The following is a 19,266-nucleotide window of genomic DNA, read 5'->3' on the forward strand; positions in this document are numbered from 1 at the left end:
GGCTGCGGTTTTTTTTCTTTATAGTTTTTTTTTAATAAACTTGGCTTAAACTTATTAATCTGTTAGCATTTTAATAAATATACATAGATAATAGTATTTGTAAATATATATGCACTTTGCCCGATGCATTTATTGATAAGCAACATAAAAACTTACATGCGATAAAATGAAAAACAATTGAATTCGATTGTAAAAGAAAAAAAGGAAATCAAAAATGTTGTTTTTCGTAGTTTTGTTTTTATTTTTTTAGGTAAGAAACTTAGCTTATAAATTCCGCTAGAAAGAAACATAAAATTAAAGCTTAGATGATGAATAATTTTCATAGATATATACATATACAATAATAGTTATATCGAGATTGATTTGTTTCACATATTATAACTTAAAGAAACAATTGACTAAAAAATTGTACGAAAATTGCAATTATATAAAAAACGAAAAAGAGTCTGCTGCGCGTTTTGTCGAATTGGTTTTGGTTCTTTATGTTTAGTTTACTTGATTGGATATGTCTGTTCCATTACTTGCTAAATAACAAATTTAATTATTGGATCGCACAGACTCCGAAACTACACATTAAATTCATGGGTGTACGAGATAAAAATTATGTTAGAAACATGTATGTATTTAGTACTAATTTTACACAATTTTGGGTAATCTTATAAAAATGTACAAATAATTTTAGTGGAGAACCCCCGAATAACAACATAATGAACAGGTCAATACGAAATAAATGTGTCTGCACATGAATTCCAAATTGCAATTACACAGATCTCTGCAAACAGTAATATGTTTGCTTGTTTGTTTGTTTGTTTGGTGCACAGCCAACGAGGTATAAACGATCCTTGGCCCTACTACTATATCTCTCTCACTTTATAAGATAATCTCTGCTGAGCGTCGCTCCTGGCTGAACAGCAACGGATCGCAGCTGTGCGCATCGGAGGCGACTGGCGAGAATTTGGAGCTTCGCTTGGTACGTGCGGTGCCGGGTGCAGAGCCGCCACTGTTGTTTGCACCACTGGTGCTGGCAGTGGTGACGACAGCGCGTCCATTGCCGCTGCAGAGTGTGGTCACTGTATGGATGGACTGTATGGAGCTGCCGGCAGAGCCGCTCGGCGGATATTTGGCCACAGTGATGACGGAGGGCGTGAGCGTGGCAGTGGAGCTGTCGTTGCTGCCGGCTGTGGTGTGCAGCAGTTGCACAGCAACTGCTGGTGGTGGTGGCGGCGGCAACGGTGGTGGCGGTGGCAAGAGCCTACGACGCACCGGCGATTCCTGCAACACAGCCGCCTTCCGTATCGTCTGCTGCAGCAACGCATTCACATCGATTGCTGGCCAACTGACCAGCGAAACGCTTCGTCATAAATGCGAGTCCAGTGGCGAAGAGCTGCGTTTATGCCGGCTATGGTGCTTGCTCCAATGCTTGCAGGGCTTGCCGCAATGCGTGGTGTCCAGACAGCATTTGGTGAGCGATGGCTGCACCGCTGCCGCCGAGGATACGGAATAGTATTCTGCTGATTGACTCAGCGATGAGGCATCGGCATCGGTAAGCGTGCCAGCGCCACCATCGCCCTCACTGCGCATTGTATGCTCGGCATTGTTGTCCTCCTCCAGCAGCGAGGAATGCTGTGTGGTGAGTGGCGTCAGTGTGCTGCTGTGGCAGTCCTCGGCGTCAGCACCCAAGGGCGTGACCGTGCTCTTTATGGTGTGATCGGCTGCCGTGCAGAAGGACTCGCGCTGTCCCGTCGTCTCATCCTCGTCATCCTCATCATCATTGTTATGCCCCTCCTCTTCCTCGCAGTTGCTGCTGTTGCAGCAACAACAGCTGGACGTGTGGCAAGAGCCGAAACTGACGCTGCTGCGTCGGCTGGTCACCGCATTGTTGTTGGTTGGCTCCAGCTCGACTGGCTCCTGCGGCTGTAGATTGCAGTGATGGCACTCGGCTGCCACCGTTAGCTCATGGGCGCGCATATCGTCGCCCAAGTCGTCCAGACTGCTGCAGGAGCTGGTGCGTTCCTGTCCGCAGCTGCAGCTCGAGCAGCGTGAACAGCTGCTGCAGTAATCCTGCACAGCGTCGGGCATGAAACGCTTACGCTTGATGCGCACACACTCGTTGCGGGGCAGGGCGCCGGCACAGGCGCGCGCTGTGCTGCTCGAGCTGGAGGGCGCTCCATTGGCTGTGACGCGTTTGTTGCGTCGTGGCGTCAGCTGCGCCTCATCATCGTCATCGGCGTCGTCGTCCGCGTCGGCGTCCAAGCCGGCTATGTGCACATCGTCATCGTCGTCGTCATCATCGTCCGCATCCTGCGACAGCTCGTCTGTCTCGATGGTGGTGTTGGAGTTCAGCGAGCCACGCCGTCTAGGGCGCTGTCGATGCTGCTCGCGTAGGGGCGCCAAGATGATGGGAACGCCGCCACCCTCGCTGGCCACCTTGTAGGGAAAATTGGAGGTGGCCGTGCTGCTGTTATCTTCCGTCATGGTCGCCGCATCAATCTCAATGGCAATGGTCTGATGCATCATCGACTGCTGCTGCTGCCGTTGCTGCGGCAATTGCTCATCGCTGGAGTCTAGGGAAGACTTGTTGTCGTTGGTGGTGTGTTTGTTGCTATTGGCTTTGTGGCCGCCGGCTGGAAGTCGTCGCAATTGCTCCGAGGCGTGCTTGCTATGACGATGATGTGAATGCAGATGCTGATGGGAGTGCGAATGCGTATGCAGGTGCGGCTGTTGTGGCTCATCCTGCTCCTGCGCCTGATGGTGATGCCGATGGCGATGACGTCGCGTGCGCACCAAAGCGCGTCGCTTTGTACTCTCAGCTGTGGCGGCGGGCGAGTAATGGTGATGGCAATGATGATGATGCGTTATATGACAATGGCAGCTCATTTCCAGTTCGCCATGCGAGAAGCAATCGTTGCTGCTGCGGCAACAGCAGCAGGAGTCCAGATGCGTGGCATTCGTCTGTGTGGCGTTGTGCCGCTTCCGGGCGCCATGGCGACGACAGCAGCTATTGTGGCCACCACCAATCCGGCCATTTGGCGCATTGTGGCCCTGCGGATGCACAATGACGACTTCCAGTGCGTCCAATGCGACGCTGCCATCGGCTTTGACACTCTTGCCACTGCCTGCGGAACGCGGCAGCATATTGTTGTTGTGGTATTGAAAGGCGCGATTGTCGTGGCACTGCGAGTACTCTGGTATCTTGAAGTGTTCGTCATCGGCACGGGCGGTCAGCAAATGGTCGTCTCCACTGCTTATAGTATTGGGCAACGAGAGTTGTTGCTCGTCGGAATTAATGTGTACATCGTGTTGTTGTTGTTGTTCTTCGGGGGCAAACTGCTAATCTCCGCGACGCAGATCTCGCGGCTTGGAATTCTTGCGATACGCCCAGACCTGCACCAATATGGCCAAGTCCAGACTGACCTATTTTGGGAGCGAAAAAATGGATAGATACGTTAGCTATTCTATTCTTTAGTTCTTGAGATTTAATTTGGAAATGGGCAAGGAAATATATACCTATTATTAGTTCTGGAAACATTACTTAGCTCATTTACAGGCCTAATTTGAGTTCACTTTTAATAAAGTTTCTAAGAAATATTATTATTAAAGATAATAAGTTCTAGAAACACTTATATTGCCTGTCTTTTAGTGAAAATTAAATCGAAGCTTGAAACAAGCCTACAAATTATGTATTTTTTTGAATACCTAAGATCATTATTAGATATTATTGTAATTTGATTAGATTTCTCCTTCTTAGATGCTTTCTATAATATTTATATATTTTCCTCCTATATCAATGTTTGTTGACATAAATAAATAAATAAAATAAAAAAAATACAGAGAACTAATTATAGATATACATTTCCAATGCCCAGACCCAGATCTACTATCGATCCTACGCACCTGCAGTGTGCCACAGATCCAAAATTGTGATGGTGCTTTCCTAACAATAAAGTAACCAGTCTTAAACATATCACCGAGCGTCCACATAATGACCATGTGTATGCTCATACCATATGTTGATTTATTCTTGAAATTGCGTAGAAACTGAGGTGCGCCTGTAATGTGAAGTAATATTTTAGAAATTTTGTAGACATCTATATTTTATTTACTTACCTAGCATGGCTTCTGTAAAGACAGCCACAAAGCCCATGGATTCCATGAACCAGTGAACGGATAACATTAAATAGGTAATGGCAGCGCCTAGGGCCCAAACGACCAGCATGAAGTCTAGATACGATTGAAAATCTGTCCAATTCCAGAAATATCTGAAATTGAGATCTGAAATTGGAAAAAAATAAACTGTCTTACAAACTGTTATACTGTTTTATAATAAGGTGATCATAAATAAGGTACAATATGGCTACACAATTCAAATCCAAAACTGTATAAGGGGTTTTAAAACCAATTTGGTAACTTGTAAGTATGATGTTATAGCATTAATGTCCAATTGTTTTAGCTATTTGTAGCCGATAAAACGCACTACGTTCACTTCTCAATTGGAAATTGCTTACAACATTTAATCAAATAAAAGCTGTTATACGAACTGTTATACTTAAAAGCAATGTGCTTTTAGGCTCACTACGGCCGATAGATGCTTTTTAATTCCTTATAAAAACTTGCAGAGATTTTTTTAAAATAATAACAGCTGTTATAATTATAAAGCTACTTATAAAAACTTTTTAACATTTCAAAGTAATCTGCATTAAATCGAATCATAAACTGTTATACAATGTGTCATTCGATAAGTTTGCTCACAATTAAACGAACTACATTCAATTTAACAAATTAAATTAATTGAAATCAAATAAAAGCTTTTAAACGACTGTTATACTTAAAAGAAGTGTCATTAGACTAATTACTGCCGATATGGACTTTTTAATGCAATTTAGAAACTTGCGATGGCTCTTTCAAAGCACTAAGCTGCCCACAATTAAACGAACCACATTTAACTTAATAAATTAAATTATTTAAAATCAAATAAAAGCTCTTAAACGAACTGTTATACATAAAAAAAGTGTCATTAGACTAATTACCGATATGGACTTTTTAATGCAATTTAGAAACTTGCAATGGCTCTTTAAAAGCATTCTAGCAGTTGATAGATTAATTAACTATACTCTTCTAATTCCTTTAGCTATAAAAAACCTTTAAAGCCTTAGCATTTTAAAATGTAAGCCTCCATTAACATTTTAAAGTAATCTGCTCCCAACCTTAAGTCGAATAATGTGTTATTCGTCTACTGAATGACCGATAGAGACTTTTTAATTCCATATAAAAACTGCTAATAGGCTAAAGCGCCAAATAAAAATTAAAAACGTATATATTATAGTAGCTGTTATAATATAGATAGCATACGTCTCTAATTGCTTAAGCTTTTAAAAACATTTCAAGCCTTATCATTTCTAATTAAAGCCATAAAAACGCCCCACATTAGCTTTACGATTTGAAATTTATTTGCTTTCAACCTGAAATCAAACTATTTCCATTATCCTGTACTGCTTTTAGGCGCACTTCAATTTTAAACACCCCCTTTGAATCACAGGTATATCTAGGGCGTGCCAAAACCATAGCGACACTATAATTAACTCAATGTGGAGCTCATTCTGTGCTGCGGTGCTGGTTTCATTGATCAATTTATAGCGCCCACTAACCCAGTTACAGTTACTGGGCCGCCACCATTCTATTTTCCTTCTTGTTTCCTAACTCTGGCCAATTGATAAGCCGTAAACAGAGAAAATGGCATAAATGGCATAACAGCAACGGCAAAGGCAGGCATCAAATGACGCGTATAGATAAAATACTTGGCATTGTACTTCTCGGTAGTCAATGAATGATAAAAATAAAAGTGTAAGGCATTGCTACGCTGCTGGGTGCGGGCGGTTAATGGAGCTGCCTAACTAACTGACAGACTGACAGGCGGACAGACTGCCTGCCTGCCAGCCTGCTTGCCTGGCAGAGTCAGAGCCACGACTAGCCAGAACCACATAAAGAAAAACGCGGAAATTGCTGTCAACTGCCTGCCTCAGAATGTATGAGTCGGCCCGCACAAAGAACTTTTCAATGAAAAGTTCGACAAGCCACGCACAAACTAGTTTACCCCTGTACCTTTCATATACAAAGGATCGAATTGAAAAATGTCGAAAATATGTCATATTTCATGAACTTCAAGTTTTCTGTTTAAAGACAGTTTCGTTAAATATCATTAAATAATTGTTAATTTAGAAATGTATTTATTGCATTTATTTAGCATTTATTGTTGTTCTACACTTGTAATAATAATTGTGTGGCATTACAAGAAAATTAGGTCATTTTTTTTAGATGAAGCATATGTTCAATAACTGTTTAGACTGCCCTGCAAGCCAAAACTTAAATACTATAAATATAATACTAAACTTGAGCTGCTTAAAGGAATCTGGATACCAAATTTGGTTATTCTAGCTCTTGTAGTTCCTGAGATCTACCCGTTCATACAGACGAACATAGAAAAGGGCAGCGCTAAAACGACTCGTCTTCTCCCCGTTTTAGCCTTTGAGTATTGGGTACAAAAATTGGAAAAGTGATAAAGCAGACATATATTTAAACAGCTTTAAGAAGAAAAGAAGTGGCTATTTACAGTAGCATCTATATCCAGTAAATGAAAGTCTCTAGCGACAATGTTTTTGTGGCAGACGGACATGTTTCTGATTACTACTCCTGCTTTCTTAAAAGCATGCTAATTGCTTGATTACGATTTCTGTAGTAGAAACTAAACTGCAGTAACGATTTAGCTATTTTACACATACTACTGTAACATTTCAACTTGTTCTCCTTTGGTCAAGAAATCTCGAGTAACGAAAACCCAGACATAGCAGCCTGCTCTGTTGCCTTGGCATCAACTATCCCTCATACCCAATAGCTGAAAAGGATCTTCGTCAACAACTTAGACGTTTGCCGAAAACTGGAAAACATTTGCGAGCTGTTCCACAAATTGTAACCCCACCGAACATGGCAATATAAATCCATCCAAAATGCTTAGAATTAAATTGATTTTGATAGCAAAATATAAATGTTTTAAAAGGCTAGTTTCTCATATAAAGAATATATTTACTTTATAATAATAAAAATACTGTTTTACGCCTATTTTGGAAAAGATTTGATTTGATTTCTTTTAAATAAACTCTACACTGTATAGATAGAATTGATCCCAAGAGCCCACACTTACCATTCAAGTAGTGCCTAGAGCGGGCACGTTTTAGTACACCCGCATCGGTGGAAACAGAGGCGGCGATATCCGTGTCCGTCATTACTTTGGGGAGGTGCAACTCATCGCCTATTCCGCGAGAGAGGGGGTAAAAGTCAAAAAGTCGATTAATCATCATCAATAAGGTGTTCGTAGCATAGTAAAGAGCAGTATCCACTCACCTCGCAATGTGTGCTCCCGATTGTTGGCATTGACACGTTTAACTTTAACGCACAGATGTATCATTAGGAACATTGTGACATTCATGACTACGCTCTGTACGAGCAATGGAAGCTCATAGCGGCTGGAGAACCTGAAAGGGTAGGGTACAACAACAATAATATAAATCGTAATTGTATTTTGTTAGCCTTTTATACAAGCAGATATATCGGCAGTGAGTTGTGATTATGTTTGTCGGAATGACCGCAAAACAAATTGACTGCCAGACACAAGTCAGATACACATAATATATATGCTATATATATATGTATATATAAACAGTCTGTCAGACATCTAGATCAAAGGGCGATTTTGTGGCGTTCAACATGATTTATATGCGTCCATTAAATGTATTTTCGTTGTCAAAATCGATTTTCTGCGCAGTTTGACAAGTTTTTTAAACAAGACTAATGGAAAACACTCTTCCCGAATTCATAATGAAGCAAAGTAGTGGAAAATAATGTGCTGATAGATCGAAATTTGGAAAGGTTCGGAAACGTCATTGTCAACCATTGTGCCATAGTTAAGAGAGAGAATTTTTACAAAGAAGATGTATTTATTATGTTTGAATGGCTTTTCATCCGTTAGGTCGCTTTGCTTAGTTTGTAATTGGGACTAACTTCGTGGATAATGTCAGTCTCGAATTGTGTCGGTTTTTTTTACAACAAATATTCTGTTTTAGCTTGCCAGCTGACAAATACATCTCGGTGGGCTCGATTTCTCAGGGTACTGTTTCGTAGACTGCGCTGTTTTGTTCAAAGTTTCGTCTTCATTTCTTCAAAACGATCTTGAGTGAACTGTTTATTGAACCTGAACTTTCCCAATCGTAGCGATTTGTGATCGATCATTACTGATTTCACTTGCTGATCGCTGTGATTTGTGATTCGGATAAGTAAAAATGTCAATCGAAATCACAAAACACAAATCGATCAAATATTATGATTAGTTGATTTAGATTTTTCGATTTTAACACTACAGTCAGAATTTTGTCGAGAAAAATACTAACATTAGAATATTTTATGAAAACAATCATCACAAGCGGTCGGCAGTGGCAAATCTACAATCGATAATCATTCTTTCAAAATGCACACACGATTGATACAGGGGGGTTATAAAAAGAAAAATGCTTTCTACTGCTACTTCATCTCTAGAACTATGACGTCCAAACGTCCAAAAGATTTTCCTCAACTTGATCGTGCATCACCATTTCACTGGAAAAGTTAGGTATTTCTGGCTGGCTTTTTTTAATATTATTTTTTGGTAGACATCGATGCTGCTTATTGTTTGTTATAATAATTTGAAAAACATATTTCTCTAATCATAAATAAAATTAATTAATTGTCAATTTTATTTAACCAATTTAATGATTGTCCAGGATGGGCAGTTTTAAATAAAAACACTCTGCTAATACAAAAAAACAAATTTCTGTAATGCTTGCAACATGTTCGATTGTCTTATCGGTTGAATGTCATCGATATTGGTGATGTGCTTTTCTGCACAAAATCGATTACAGCAATCAGCTCTTAGATAGCGATAGAAAAGAAGCCGTTCAATTCCTATTGATGGGCTTATTTGATGGAAATGTAATAACCATTCATGGTCGTTGTGGCGACACTAATTCGAGCATCAGTTAAAGCTCTTTGGAGTTTGTATTGAGCCCTATTTAAAGACTCTGTCACGAACATGATTTACAAATCCAGCAAAGATATGACAATAGTTTATTGCTGCCCAGTGTATACTTAACGCTCGTGTAGTTCGAATGACAGGCATTGCAAAAGCAAATGGAGCTGAATAAACAATGAGTTGTTGTTGTTGTTTTAGGAGGGCATGTGTCAAGCATAACTGTCATAAATATGACAGGACGAACGCGATGTTGCGGCTAACAAGAATTTTTAACGGCACGTGTTGAACATTCTTGGCAGGAGACCAACAACAACAACAACTACAACAAGCGACAAAACAATGCGCCATTTGCCTTCTTCCTGTCTCTCAGCACATTAGCCATGATGATGCAATTGTTGTTGTTGTTGCTGATGTGTTTTCGACCCTAAAAAGTAATTCGAAGTGTTATTAAAAAGTGCTAAAGCGGCAGAGCAGGGATTTGTCTCGAGTGCTTTCTGTGGATTTGTGGCGGTGACAAATGGAAAAGTTTTTTGACACCATTGCTATCGCTGTCAGATCCTTGTACACTTTAAGTCCTGCCGTCACACAGTCAATTCAATACTCTTTGCTTTGCTCCTTTTTTTGTGCAGATAGCAAACGTTTCCGCTGCAGAGTCACCCAAAGAGTCTGATAAGGATACTCTAAAATGAAGCGCGCCCCCCGAAGTAGACAACATTTTCCATTATAAACAGACACTGCTGATAAACACGTTAGTGGCATTTAAAAAGCCAACGTTGTTGTTGTTGTTGGGAGAATTGAATAGCAAGTGTGGTTCCAGCGGTCATGACATTTAATTAATAATAAAAAACGACACTGCAACGCAAAGCATTTAATGACATGCAAAATGAAGTAGCAAGCGTGTTTTTTTCTGCGCAATTTGTTCCACTATAACTGAGTATACAGTTTTTCACTTTTTCAGCGCAGCTTGTTTGTAGAGCTAATGAGAAAGTGTCCAAAGGCATAAGTTGTTGTGTCCTCGAAAGTTTCAAGCAAGAGAATATGGGTAGGAAATGGTAGACAAGCTATCAAAAGTGTGTCGAATTACAAATATCGCTGGACTTAAAAACCCTAATGGGAACTTAGTAAGCTGCATAATCAATAGCTGAAATGTGTGGCAAACAAGCAGGGATAATGAATGTGAAAAAAGAGAGACATGAGTACATAGAAAGAATTAGCAAAAACCATTAGTAGAATAAGCCAGCTTTAGCTTTTTGAATGGCAAACAATTTTCCCTGGAGGTATGTAAAACGAACGTTTAATTGATTACGCTTCTAAATTGTGCTATATTATGTAAAATATTTTATTCTATAAATTAGTTGTGTTGCTATTATTACACACTAATATATATTAAATAACAATATAGATGTATACTAAACAAATAAGAAATAAACATTTTTATTGCAATGTTTGTTGCGAATTGGTCTGACCCGCTGTTTGTCTGTATGAACCCCCATCGTTGTTTAATAACAATAGCTAGATACCTCAAACTTCACAGGCTTGTTCTTCTCAGTCATATGCAGTTAAAGTTTTTGAGAAATCAGCTATAATTTCTTATCTCATATATTTGACATGACTAACACAGCATATATTGAAAAATCTCTTAAATCCATTTAAATTACTGCCTGTTTAGCACACTTTACACAAAGTTATCGAATTCTCTGTCGTCAAATGCATGTGCTTCTACTATTTCGCAGATGTTAACATTACTTTAATTTTCGGCATCCACCTCCCACCTCCTAGATCCACACCCACAATTTTTTCTTTGCATAGCTTTTAAATTGGCCAAGCACATACAAACATGCATACATTTATATATACATTTATACGACTAGGTATACGAGTATACAAACAAACCTACAAAGACTGGCACGCGCTTCAACGTGTAAAATGTGCCATAAAAATCGATAAAAATGTACACAGTCGGTGGTTCCACTGAATGGTTGGCTCGCACAAAAGAAGAAACGCTTGCTGCGTCCCCCCTCCCCCCTCCCCATCCCCATCGCCCATCCAGCAATGCAATGTAAACAATTTCAGTTATGCCTCACAAAGGCATACATACAGACACATGCCGACATACCTACATAAGAGTGTACTAAGTAGATGCGAAGCACTTGGACTATATATTCGGAACTCAGTTCAATGGCAATTTGTGCAAATAGTCGCTCCGATTTAACACACACTTATGCCCAAAAATGTCCCTGATTGCTGATGAAAGTTTTATTGATAAAAATTTGTATTGTGTTGCTCACAATTACTATATAGTATGTAGTGTTGGGTGGGGGCTCATACAGAAATTAAGTCACATATTGCCTGTAATTTGTTTTGTACTTGGTGTGTCCTTCCTGACAGTTGTCTGATGGCTTGTCTGTTTATCTGCCGCTTTGTCTGTCCCTCTGGCTGTGTGTTTGTCTGTCTGTTGGCATAATTAAAATCTTGCAGCTTAGTGTGCTTTCCATACACTCAAAAAAATAAAAAATTCAAGCTTTAGAAAAATTACCCAATAAATTCAAAAACATTTCTATTCTCAAATAAAATTATCTTCAATTTAAAGTTTTTACAACAAATAATAGAAATATATTCAGTTCCTTTTTATTTTAAAAGAACTTAAGAAAGAAATATTATTTCTAATCTTCAAATAAAATTATCTTCAATTTAAAGTTTGTACAAAAAATAATATAAATGTATTCAGTTCCTTTTTTATTTAAAAAAATGTAAGAAAGAAATATTCTTTCTTTACGCTTCTATAAAATATATTACAAAACTCAAGAGTTTCTATTTTATTTCAAAAGAATTTGAGAAAGCTGCAAATATTCATATTTTAAAATACATTAAAAAAAAAAAAAAAAATCTTCAAAATTCTAAAAATAAGAGCACAGGATTTGTATTTTGGTAAAATAAGTTTATTTTATTCAAAATAATCAAATTTCGGCTCAATACATATCGTGAAGCATTTCGAGAGAGTGGGGAATATGGGGCATGGTTGAAGCGGTTTCATCGCCACCTATATATATAAAACAGTTTGTCCTGACTGACTGATTGGTGATCAACGCACAACGGAAGCTGCCCACTAAGAAGGGATTTTGGAAAATTCGAGCTCCAAAGGGGGGAAATAATGTATAAGAAGTTATGGTTTAATGTTATTCGAATCTTACATTCTGAAAGAAACGTATTTGTTTTAATTTTTATGAATGGATAATTTAATGAAATTTCATTACCATTTATTTCACCGAAAAATTTGGTTGATTTTTGATAAATATGCGCATTTATTTCATGGTATTTTCTGTACTTATGCTTTTATAACAAATTTAGAATTTCTTAGGCTCTGCCACGAAATAAACAATTACCATAAATTTTTTGTTCTTCAATGGAATCGTTTCAAAATAAAGTTGTACCTTGTTTTCTATTTATACGATTCCTTGCAATATTGACGGTCTCGTATTATTATGTGGCGCCATTAGAAAGGAATGTTTTTAAAATGTCAAGTTTACTTTGGGATGGACCTTGCAGTTTGTTAAATATTCATATTTGAAAGTGCACTTTTATACACCTGAAAAAATAGATAAATATTTAGCGAATTGATGAAAAAATATTTTTCTATTAAATCATTTGTTGTTAATCATGAAATATTCATATATCCAAAGTATTTCAGAAGAAAGCCTGTCCGTCAATATGAAAAGGAATTTCGAAAGCTTACAACTTTTTAGCTCATTTTATTTAATTTTTTTTTTTGAATATCTTTTAATATATTTTGTATCAATTTGAAATCTCAGCTCATATTTACATAAAGCACTACACGAACATTTTTAGGTAAGAAGAAAACCCTCTCAATTTTAATTTACAACTATTTTATACGAAAGAATTGAAATTTGTGGAATTTAAACACTTTTTTTGAGTGTAAACGAATTACTTGCCTGCCCACACAGTGTTTGCTCAAGTGTGCTGTGGGCTGGCAGAGAGTTGGGGAAACTGTTGTGTTAGTTATTGCTGAGTTGTTCGTCGCTGGGTCGGGCCTTGTTTTTGTCATTAATTCCGGCGAAGGTTATACACACGCTTAACACAAATTTCATTTAGCGTGTGACGCCTGCAAATATGCTGCAGACTTGCCACACTTTCCACTTTCCGCTTTCAGTAGCGCAGCACGACACCGTCGCCGACACCGACACTGCATGTTCCGCTGGTCAGGAGGCACTCAAGGCAATTGAGCACATGTGCTCATCATCGTCAACGTCCTCATAATCATCCTCACTTTTGTGAGCCGACGACACATAATGAGCATGCACAGTTATCCAAGCCGGCACTTAAACTGAATATTTAGCGGGCAATGTATTTACCGATTATGCCTACTTGTAATATATCCTACAAGCTGTATATGTATATATATTGGAAGGACCCGATTATGTCGGTGTGTGTGTGTGTGAATACTTGATGAGATTTGTGTAAACAATGCGCTGATGAGCCAGCAAGTGAGCGTCAGAAAAAGAAGCAAGAAACCCAAAACACACATTTTATTGCATACGCTAAGGCGTCTCTGGTGGGCTCTGAATGGCTGCGTTGATGGACGGACCTCGGACGTTTATGAATGGGCGTATAACTGGGTCGAGCGTCGCATTGCAGCTTGATTTGTAGTGATTTGTCTGAACTATACAAATGACCTTGCTAAGAATTTGCCATTAGGCGGCGAGAAAATACAGCCATAAATTATGCTAAATGCTCTATCTTCCAATGACAATAACAACAAGTGTTATACTGTTTTATGAACTATAAACTAATATACTGTTATTTAATATACCTTCTTAAAAACGTGTGATATTCATTTCAAATGATTATTTGTTATTCATAAACAAGTACAAACATCTTAAATGGGTAAGAAATGTGCAAAAAAAGTAAAGAAATTAATAAAAATATCTTTCAAAACAAGAATCTGAGACACTTTAAAAATGATATTGGTCATCAACACTACTACTATCTAAAACTATCTTAAAAAAGTGTGATAATAATTTTAAATGTTTTCTTATATTCATAGACAAGTATAAAAGTCTTAAGTGGATAAGAAATGTGCAAAAAAGTAAAGAAATTAATAAAAATATCTTTCAAAACAAGAATCTGAGACACTTTAAAAATGGTATTCATCATCAACACTACTACTATCTAATAGTTGAGGCGACACAAGGTGGCAGCATATAATGAAAACTGATTTAATTAATCAGAAACCAATGTAAGTAATATATCTTCTATTTCATTTCGTTCAATAAAAATGGCTAACAAATGCCTCCCAATTAATAGAGCTGTGCGCGTGACCAAAAAGGTCATCACGAACACGCAAAAAATCATTTTTATCCCGTATTTCTGAATAGTGCGGAACAATCAATGGCTCTATTTATAGTATCTTGATATTTTGTGACACAATTAATGTTTCTTTTTTGCAACTACTGATATTTTTTTTTAACAAATTAAATTAATTAGTTATTTAAAGAAATCAACTTTGGTTCCTACTCCACACAAATTCTGCAGAGTGACCAAATAATCAAAATAATAGGCACACAATTGTAAAAGAGAAATAAGCCCGAACGCGGGCTTAAATTTCGTTCTTCCTGCAGAAAATATATATTTGAAACCATTTAAAAGCCAAAGCTTTTGAAACTAAAGTTGTTGGTTAATTATTGAAATGAAACAATTCATTAAATCGCTCTTTACTTACAAAAGTAATTATAGTTCTGCAATCTGTTATGAATAAGCTTTTAAATTTTAATCTTAATAAGAATGTTTCCATATATTATTGATATTTTTTATATTTAACATCGTTTGAGATGTCTGTTGCATTAGTGAATTTTTGTGAATTGTGCCGATAATTTGTTCGTGATAGTTCACCAATTCACGACCTTTCACGCGCAGCTCTAATAGGGGCACAGCTTTAATTTCATTTTCTCCCAAAAACAAAAAAGCAGAGCCACATCATATGGCAAACAAACGCTGGCCTCCCAACTATGCCACTTCAATTCAACGGTCCAGAAGTGATAACGGAAGAGTCATGAGAGCACAAGCCATACAAAAAACAAAAAGACCAAAAAAAGAAAGAAAAGAAAACCACAAAAGAAAATTGCGCAAAAAAAAGTTTACCATCCCAGAGCACAGCAGAACCGAGAAAAGAACAAAAATAGCGGATGATTGGGACTCGATGTGGTAGGCTGGCCCCAATTGGAGGCTGAACGAAAATAAAAAAAAAGACACTGATTTGCATATGGCTATAAAGATTGCTCGCATATCGAAGGCAGATAGGTTGGTTGTTGGCCGAGCTGGTTGTTTACTTTCAGTTATGCCTTGTACTTAGATCGAAGTTTATAGATACATATACTTGTAGTATACATTATATAGTATGAGGATACAGCACTTGTCAGCTGAACAATAAACTCAATGAGGCTGCAAATTAAGTGAAATTCATTAATTCAGCAATTTAGCAAAGACCTACATACATGTACATACATGCTCAGAAATCTTTAAAGCACAAACAACCATTCCCTCGCATTAATACAAATCGAGCATCAGCCGAAATATGTCAATGCCAAATGACGCTCTCCAGCTGGTTTATATCCAAAGGCAACAAAGAAGCCCAACCAAGCAAGATAAAGAAATTCCTTATTATATCGTTATTTCTCTTTTTCCCCATATTTTGCGCACAATTTTTCAATTTGTACGCATGACTGTGAGCTTAAAAAGTTGCTGTGTGGGAATACTAACGAGTATGTGGGAGTGTAGATTGAAGAGAAGTGTGCGTGTTCAAGAAAAAATACCTATAATGATGCTAAAGATGCACGCAAGCATGAAGCTGCATGTCTAGGGCATGAACAGCGAGCTAATAAGGTGCTAATCGCAGCTCAATAAAACTGTTATACAAATGTCACATCTCCACAAAAAAACTCTGTTCAGCTTTAAGTGGCATAATAGGGCGCTAATGGCTGGACAATCAAGTTGTAAAATAAATTTGTGCGAACAAAGCAGGAGAAACGTTATAGACTGAAACGAATAAGTATTACCTTGAAGCTATTCTAAAATGTTTTCTTAAATTCAAAAGTGTTGAATTGTTAAGACGACTCATTAATATGAAACAGAAATCGATTGGCGATTTATGACTAAAAATGTGTGGAAATTAAATTTAAAGATAGCTAAGACTGATATATACATCTTATGTGGAAGAAAGACTCTTAGAAGATTAAGAAGACATCACCCACATAAAAAAAAAGCGAAGAGAAGCTCGTAAATTTGGAGTAAAGTAAAATAGACCACTTATTACAGATGTCAGCCGAAACAATTATTATATAAAGATTGATATACTTGTATACATCTTATGTGGTTTGCGTCATTAAGAAGAAAGACTCTTAGAAGATTAAGAAGACATCACCCACATAAAAAAAAAGCGAAGAGAAGCTCATAATTTTGTAGAAAAGTAAAATAGACCACTTATTACAGATGTCAGCCGAAACAATTATTATATAAAGACTGATATACTTGTATACATCTTATGTGGTTTGCGTCATTAAGAAGAAAGACTCTTAGAAGATTTAGAAGACATCACCCACATAAAAAAAAGCGAAGAGAAGCTCGGTAATTTGGAGAAAAGTTAAATAGAATATTACAAATATCAGCCGAAACAATTATTATATAAAGACAAAAAGTTCTTGACATAACGTTTTAAATTAAAGTTATAATTTTAAAATATATGTCCTATAAGTCAGATGTACATGCCATGTATTTATTTTCATTTTAAAAAAATTCACTATACTTTCATAGTGGTTTTAGAAAAGTAGTCTGGAAAGAATCTTCGAGCATTGTCAGGGTTGAAGACCGGAAGAAAACTGTGCTGATGCCGATAACAAGCATTTCTTCACAAGTTTAATTCCCTTTTTCTTTTCAAAATAAATGTATACTGTTAAAATATTATTGTACTGTTATACAATCATCTTTAAAGATCAAAGCAGCAATACAGCCAACAGACAACAGCACATGAATATCTAATTATTTTCAGCACTCATAAGAATTAATCCCACGTCTGTGGACAGCAGCTCTGAGTTCCATTTGTGCAATATTTATTTTAATTGAGAAATTGACGGACATCGTCAGCATGCAAAGAGGGCGGACATATTTGGATCGCTTGTGCCATTTCAGCAAGTAGTTATTCATTCATACAATCCCTCCCAGCAATGCCAAAACTGTAAACATTTCCGAAAGGCCACACACATACAGGGAGAGAGGGAGGAACAGACAGACAGCGATTGGCAGCTTGTTGTTGGCCTTGTTTAGAATTTTCAATTAGTTTTATAGCTTGTCTGTGTGTGTTGTTCTTTTTTAGTTTTGCAAACGCCAGCAAATTGAACAGCACCGCCCACAACAAGAAATCTGTTGGGAGCTTAAAGTCGTTACAAAATGTCACCCACAAAACAAAATCCACAGGAAGACCTTTAAGCAACAAGCCTCAGGGATAGTACCATAAAGAACAAGCAGCCCTACCCTCCCTCCCTTAGCCACACCCACCAGCACTTACTAAACGACGACACGCTAGGAATATATAGTACGAGTATATGGCAGTAACAGACGTCGTCGAGCTCAAGGCATTAAAATTCAATTAGGAAAAAGTCTCGAGCAACAATGACGAAAAAGGTAACATCATCAGCCTTTGTGGTTGCGTTGCGCTTTACTTTTGATTTCAATTGTTGACTTTCACCCACGACTGCGCACCAAGGAGATGGCCCACATCTGTGTAGGGTGCACCCTGCACTTTGGCTCGATGCTCCCTAAAATGTCCGCTCAACACGACACATGGCGTGTTCTAGCCCTCTGGACATTTCTCCACAATTGGCTTTCGCTTTTTCTCTCTTTTTTTTTTAATTACGCTAAAAAATCTGGAGCTGCCTTTTTTATTTTGATGTGCTGAACCGCTGTCGTCCAACCCGAGCGATAATTCAGCTCCGGCGATAGCCCAGCTTGACCTTTCAATGTGCGGGCGCGCCCAGACTATCAAGACGAACATGACTTAACGGAACTGATTGTGTCGTGCCTGCAAATACACGCATATGCCATCATCAATAGGGGCTACGATTAGCCGTCCGAGCCGGACAAACTAGCATTGGTCGATGGCGATAGCGATAGTGATAGGCGAGGTTATCGGGCCAACTTGCTGGCCTAGCAATACAAGGCCTCACAGTTTATTTTGTTGACTAAACTGAATCACGATTGTCATTTATACGGGTGGCTCACATAGACACTCCTCTCTAGCGTAATAGAAAGAGCTCAAATAAATTTGAGGGCAAGCAGAGTGTTTTAAAAGATTAAACAAAAGTCGCAAGGCTAGAAGGCAAGTATAGGGTCGTACAGATGCCCGCTGGGACTATTATCTAGAGAAAATAGATAAGACCAACTCAAATCTCATGGGGTTTGTGTCAGTTTTTGAAGATTTAGAAAAGTCATGCTCGCAAATTCGCATGAAAGTAAAAAAGGGTCCCTTAAGGCATATTACAGATTTCAGTCGACACTATTTAAAATAAATTATGTACGTTTTTTGAGATTGAAAGATTAAACAAAAGTCGCAATGCTGGAAGGCAAGTATAGGGTCGTAAAGATGCCCGCTGGGACTATTATCTAGAGAATATAGATTAGACATTTGATATATCGAACGACTACCTCAAATCTGATGGGATAAGAAGAGACACTTTTTGAAGATTTAGAAAAGTAATGCTCGCAAATTCGTATAAAACTAAAAAAAGGGTCCTATAAAGCATATTACAGATTTTATATAAATTATGTAAGCTTTAGATAGAACGAGGCCACATTTATAGCCTAGAATTGACACCAACAAAATATAAAGAACAGTAAGAAAGTAAGTTCGCAGATAAAGCAAAAGTCCAAAGGATTCAAAAGGACCAGAAGGGCTTAAGAATTACAATAGAGTTCTGCAGCAACTTTTTCGCAGGTGTAGAAAAATCTGCATTGGCATTATAATCGTCTTGCATTTCGGTCAAATTCAGCTGTTGATTATAGCCCGATTTGGCCTCCATTTATAGCAGCAGCAGAGCCATTGAATACTCTACATCCTAGTTCTAACGTAAAATCGAAGCATTTGATGTCGAACAATATTACAGATAATGGCTAGCAGTATTATCAGCTATATAGAAATAAAATAA

The 19,266-nt window shown here is 37.9% G+C and overlaps 1 protein-coding gene across 1 annotated transcript in view; it reads right to left on the reverse strand.

The window, feature by feature from the left end:
- Positions 1-601: 601 nt before the first annotated feature.
- Positions 602-19,266, reverse strand: part of LOC115631428 — a 31,827-nt gene continuing 13,162 nt past the window's right edge. Inside the window, 5 exon segments of the mRNA XM_030528159.1 lie at positions 602-3,414; positions 3,895-4,049; positions 4,108-4,272; positions 7,196-7,303; positions 7,396-7,526. Of these exon segments, the coding sequence (XP_030384019.1) occupies positions 871-3,414; positions 3,895-4,049; positions 4,108-4,272; positions 7,196-7,303; positions 7,396-7,526 (3,103 nt within the window). The 3' untranslated portion in view covers positions 602-870.

Source organism: Scaptodrosophila lebanonensis, unplaced genomic scaffold, assembly GCF_003285725.1.
Source record: "Scaptodrosophila lebanonensis strain 11010-0011.00,11010-0021.00 unplaced genomic scaffold, SlebRS2 tig00001412-arrow-pilon, whole genome shotgun sequence".
NCBI classification, from domain to species: Eukaryota; Metazoa; Arthropoda; class Insecta; order Diptera; family Drosophilidae; genus Scaptodrosophila; species Scaptodrosophila lebanonensis.